Source organism: Lepidothrix coronata, unplaced genomic scaffold (assembly GCF_001604755.1).
Source record: "Lepidothrix coronata isolate B3197 unplaced genomic scaffold, Lepidothrix_coronata-1.0 Scaffold485, whole genome shotgun sequence".
Classification (NCBI taxonomy): Eukaryota; Metazoa; Chordata; class Aves; order Passeriformes; family Pipridae; genus Lepidothrix; species Lepidothrix coronata.
Window position 1 is genome coordinate 15,716 of NW_016690665.1, and position 3,794 is coordinate 19,509.

At 67.2% G+C, this 3,794-nt stretch overlaps 1 protein-coding gene across 1 annotated transcript in view; it reads left to right on the forward strand.

Annotated features, from left to right (window-relative positions):
- The first annotated feature begins 1,152 nt into the window (after positions 1-1,152).
- LOC108510114 (properdin-like) overlaps positions 1,153-3,794 on the forward strand; it is a 4,469-nt gene continuing 1,827 nt past the window's right edge. The window contains exons 1-4 of the mRNA XM_017839807.1: positions 1,153-1,164; positions 1,509-1,979; positions 2,400-2,559; positions 3,276-3,430. Coding sequence (XP_017695296.1) covers positions 1,799-1,979; positions 2,400-2,559; positions 3,276-3,430 — 496 coding nt within the window. The 5' untranslated portion in view covers positions 1,153-1,164; positions 1,509-1,798. The remainder of the gene's footprint in view (positions 1,165-1,508; positions 1,980-2,399; positions 2,560-3,275; positions 3,431-3,794) is intronic.

The window sequence follows — 3,794 nt, forward strand, 5'->3', positions numbered from 1 at the left end:
GTCACATGGGGGGGCACGGGGGGGGTGGGGACACCCGGGGAGGGGGATCTGAGGGGCATTCCTGGGAAAGGGGGGATCCCAGTGTGGCAGGGGGGGAACTTGGGTGGGCACCCAGCGGACTGGGGGGACATGGGGTCAACTGGGGGGGCCCAGAGCACCCAAGGGTGTTGGGGGGCACCCATGGGGTGGGGGGGGGCACGAGGAGGCAGAGGGAGGGCGAGGGCCATCCATGGGTGCTTTGTGACCCCTCAGTGGGGTGGGGGGCACCGATGGGGCTGGGGGGGCCCAGGGGGTTGGGGGCCCCCCACGGGTGCTGTGTGACCCCTCAATGGGCTGAGGGGCACCCATGGGTGCTGCCCCCCCCAGATGAAGTACCGGGACCGTGCTGCCGAGCGCCGGGAGAAGCAGGGGGGCCCCGACCCCCCCGAGCCCAAGCGGCGCAAATTCGGGGGACCCCCCCCGACCCCTGGGTGAGCACCTGACACACCCCGAGGGCACCCCAGGACTCAGAGGGGAAGGGGGCTGAACATGGAGGGCTGGGGGACCCCAAAAGTGGGAAGGGCCCAACAGCTGAAGGTGGGGTGAATGACCCCGAAATGGGGGTGGGAGGACCCCAAAGGGGGGGGGACCCCAAAAATGGGTGTTATTGGATAGCAGACCCCAAACTGGGCCCCGCAGACTGGGTGCTGTAAGGTGAGGAACCCCAAAAATGTGTGGTGGAGACCCCGAAAGGGGGTACTATGGTGTGGGGGGGGGGTCCCCAAAGTGGGGGTGTTGGACCCTGAAGGTGGGTGCTGCGGGGGAGGGACCCCCAAAACTGGGTGCACAGACCCCAGTGCTGGTGCTGGGGGGTGCTGGGACCCCCAGTGGGATTGGGGTCCCTGGGGCAGTGCAGGATCCCCAGTGACTCCCCCCCCATGGTGCCCCCCAGGGATGCAGAGGGGCCCCCCCGCGAGCCCCCCCTGGGCTGTCGGATGCTGCAGGCCATGGGCTGGAAGGAGGGGAGTGGGCTGGGCCGGAGGAGGCCGGAGGTGACATGGGGGGACAAGGGGGTCAGGAGGGGCACAGGGGACACGGGAGGGATGGGATGGGGGCAAACATGAGTGGGACGTAGGGGGGGTATGAGGGGGCACAGGGAATAGGCTGGGCTGGAGGAGGCTGGAGGTGACACCAGGGGACAGAGGGAGACAAGGGGGACGTGGGAGGACATGAGGGGGCCGTGGGGTGATGGGAACAGGCTGGAAAGGCAGGGGCTGGAGATGACACACGATGGGGGGGATATGGGGACACTGGGGAGGACAAAGGGACTTGGGGGGGGACAGCGGGACATGGGGACATTGGGGACAAGAGAAAAGGGTGGGACAGGGGGACAGGGGGAGACACAGAGAACAGGCCGGGGTGGCAGCTGGAGGTGACACGGGGGGACACTGGGAACACGGGGAGGGGGCGGGGGGTTCACGTTGTGGGGGCTGCACTGCGTGACCTGTGTGACCCCACTGTCCCCACAGGCTCCCACCCGGTCCCGCCCCGGGGGGGTGACACGTTTCAGCGAAGGCCCCTGAGCCCCCCGGACACACCCACTGTGAGGACACGCCCTTCCCTGGACACGCCCTTCCCCGGACGTGCCCACCTGGGTCACGCCCTCCCAGGGGCCACAATGTCTGGGTTCCCCCCAAAGGGGTGTTCCCCGACCCCCTCCAGCCTCACCCTGGGTGAGGGGCCCTCGAGTGGCCCCTCCCCCCAGTGTGGCCCCACCCCTTCCCCCTTTCGGTTTTGGTGGTGGATTTTTTTCTAATAAATGGGTGAAAAAAAGCGGAATTTGGGGCTGGAATGGGGGGAAGGGACGGGCCGCTGGGTCCTTCCTGTGGGTGGGACCCCCGGAGTTCCCTCTCCTCTCCCTCCCCACCGTCCCCCACTTCCCCCCATGGCGCCCGTGGGGCTGATCCTGCTGCTGCTCTGCGCTGCCCTGGGGCCCAGCGGTACTGGGGGGACTGGGAGGGCCTGGGGGCCTGGGGGGGGACTGGGGGGACTGGAGGGGACTGGGGGGACTGGGAGGGCACTGGGAGGACTGGGATGGAGTAGGGGCACTTGGGGTACTGGAGTGGACTAGGAGGGCACTGGAGAGACTGAGGGCACTGGGGGGGGACTGGGAGGGCACTGGGGGGGACTGGGAGGGCACTGGGAGCACTGGAGGAGACTGAGGGAATTCTGGAAGCACTGGGGGCCTGGCAGAGGGAGGGGGAAGTGGAGGGTTAAAGGGTGCTGGGGGGCACTGGGAGGGGCTGGAGGTGGCTGGGTGGGGAGTGGGGGATGCTGGGAGCGATGCTGGGCAGTACTGGGAACACTGGGGAGCATTTCCTCCAGTGACCCTTTGTGACCCCTCATGGTCCTGCCCCCAGCGGCCACGCCCGTCTGGTGCTTCGCCCGATTGGAGGAGGCTGAGGGGGGCGGGGCCTGCGTGGAGCTACTGGGCGACGAGCCCGTCCCATTGGCTGACTGCTGCCTCAACCCTGCCTACGGCTACAGGCTCCGCCCCCACGGCCGCTGCCTCTCCTGCCGGTTAGCCCCACCCAAAATGAGCCCTGCCCACAACCAGCACCGCCCACAAGCCCCACCCACAACAAAGCCCTGCCCACTGAAAACCACGCCCACCTGACCCCACTCACCTCACCTCCATGGCCACGCCCACAACCCCCTTCTAGCCCCACCCCATTGGATGAGCTCCACTCAAGTGGCCACACCCAGTGCAAAAGCCCCTCCCCCTGTGAGGCCACACCTACACCACTGAAGCTCCACCCACCAACACCCCCACTGCTCCCAGCCCTGCCCTCTCATGCCCCGCCTCTCTTGTGCCCCACCCAGAGGACTTTGAGCAGGGCTGGGGGACACCAGGTGGCCTCAGGTGCCACCAGGGGCCATTGGGGGACACCCAGTGCCACGGGACGACTCCAGGTGACACCAAGTGACTCTGGGTGACTCCAGGTGACACCAGATGGCACCAGGTGACACTGAGTGATGCTGAATGACCCCGGGTGACAGCGGGTGACACCAGGTGACACTGACACTGGGTGACACCAGGTGACACCAGGTGACACTGAATGACCTCATGAGGCTGCCGGTGGTGCCGTGTGACCCTGGGTGACACCAAGTGACACTGGGTGATCCCGTGTGATCCCGGGTGACACTGAATGGTGCTTGGTGACCCCAGGTGACCCCGGGGGGCCCTGGGTGACGCCAAGTGATGCCGTGTGACCCTGGGTACCCCATGTCCCCAGACAGGGTGAGTGGGGCCCCTGGGGCCCCTGGAGCAGCTGCTCAGTGACCTGTGGGGAGGGGACCCAGCGGCGGGGACGCAGCCGGAGCTCCGGCGGGGACGATGGGGACAGGAGGGACTGGCAGCTGCAAGCGTGTCACCTGCCCTGCTGCCCAGGTGGGACACGGGGACACATGGGGGGAAGTGGGGGGGATGTGGGGGGACATGAAGGACATGGGGGGGACACAGGGGCACGTGAGGGGACCTGGGGAGGCCATGGGGGAACAATGGGGATACGTGAGTTCATAGGGTGAGATGAAAACATGGGGGGAAATGGGGACACAGGGAGACATGGTGGGACACGAGGGATGTGGGGACACGGGGGGGGAGGGGGGGGGGATGGGGGGGGGACATGAAGGACAGGGGGGGGACACAGGGGCACGTGAGGGGACCTGGGGAGGCCATGGGGGAACAATGGGGATACGTGAGTTCATAGGGTGAGATGAAAACATGGGGGGAAATGGGGACACAGGGAGACATG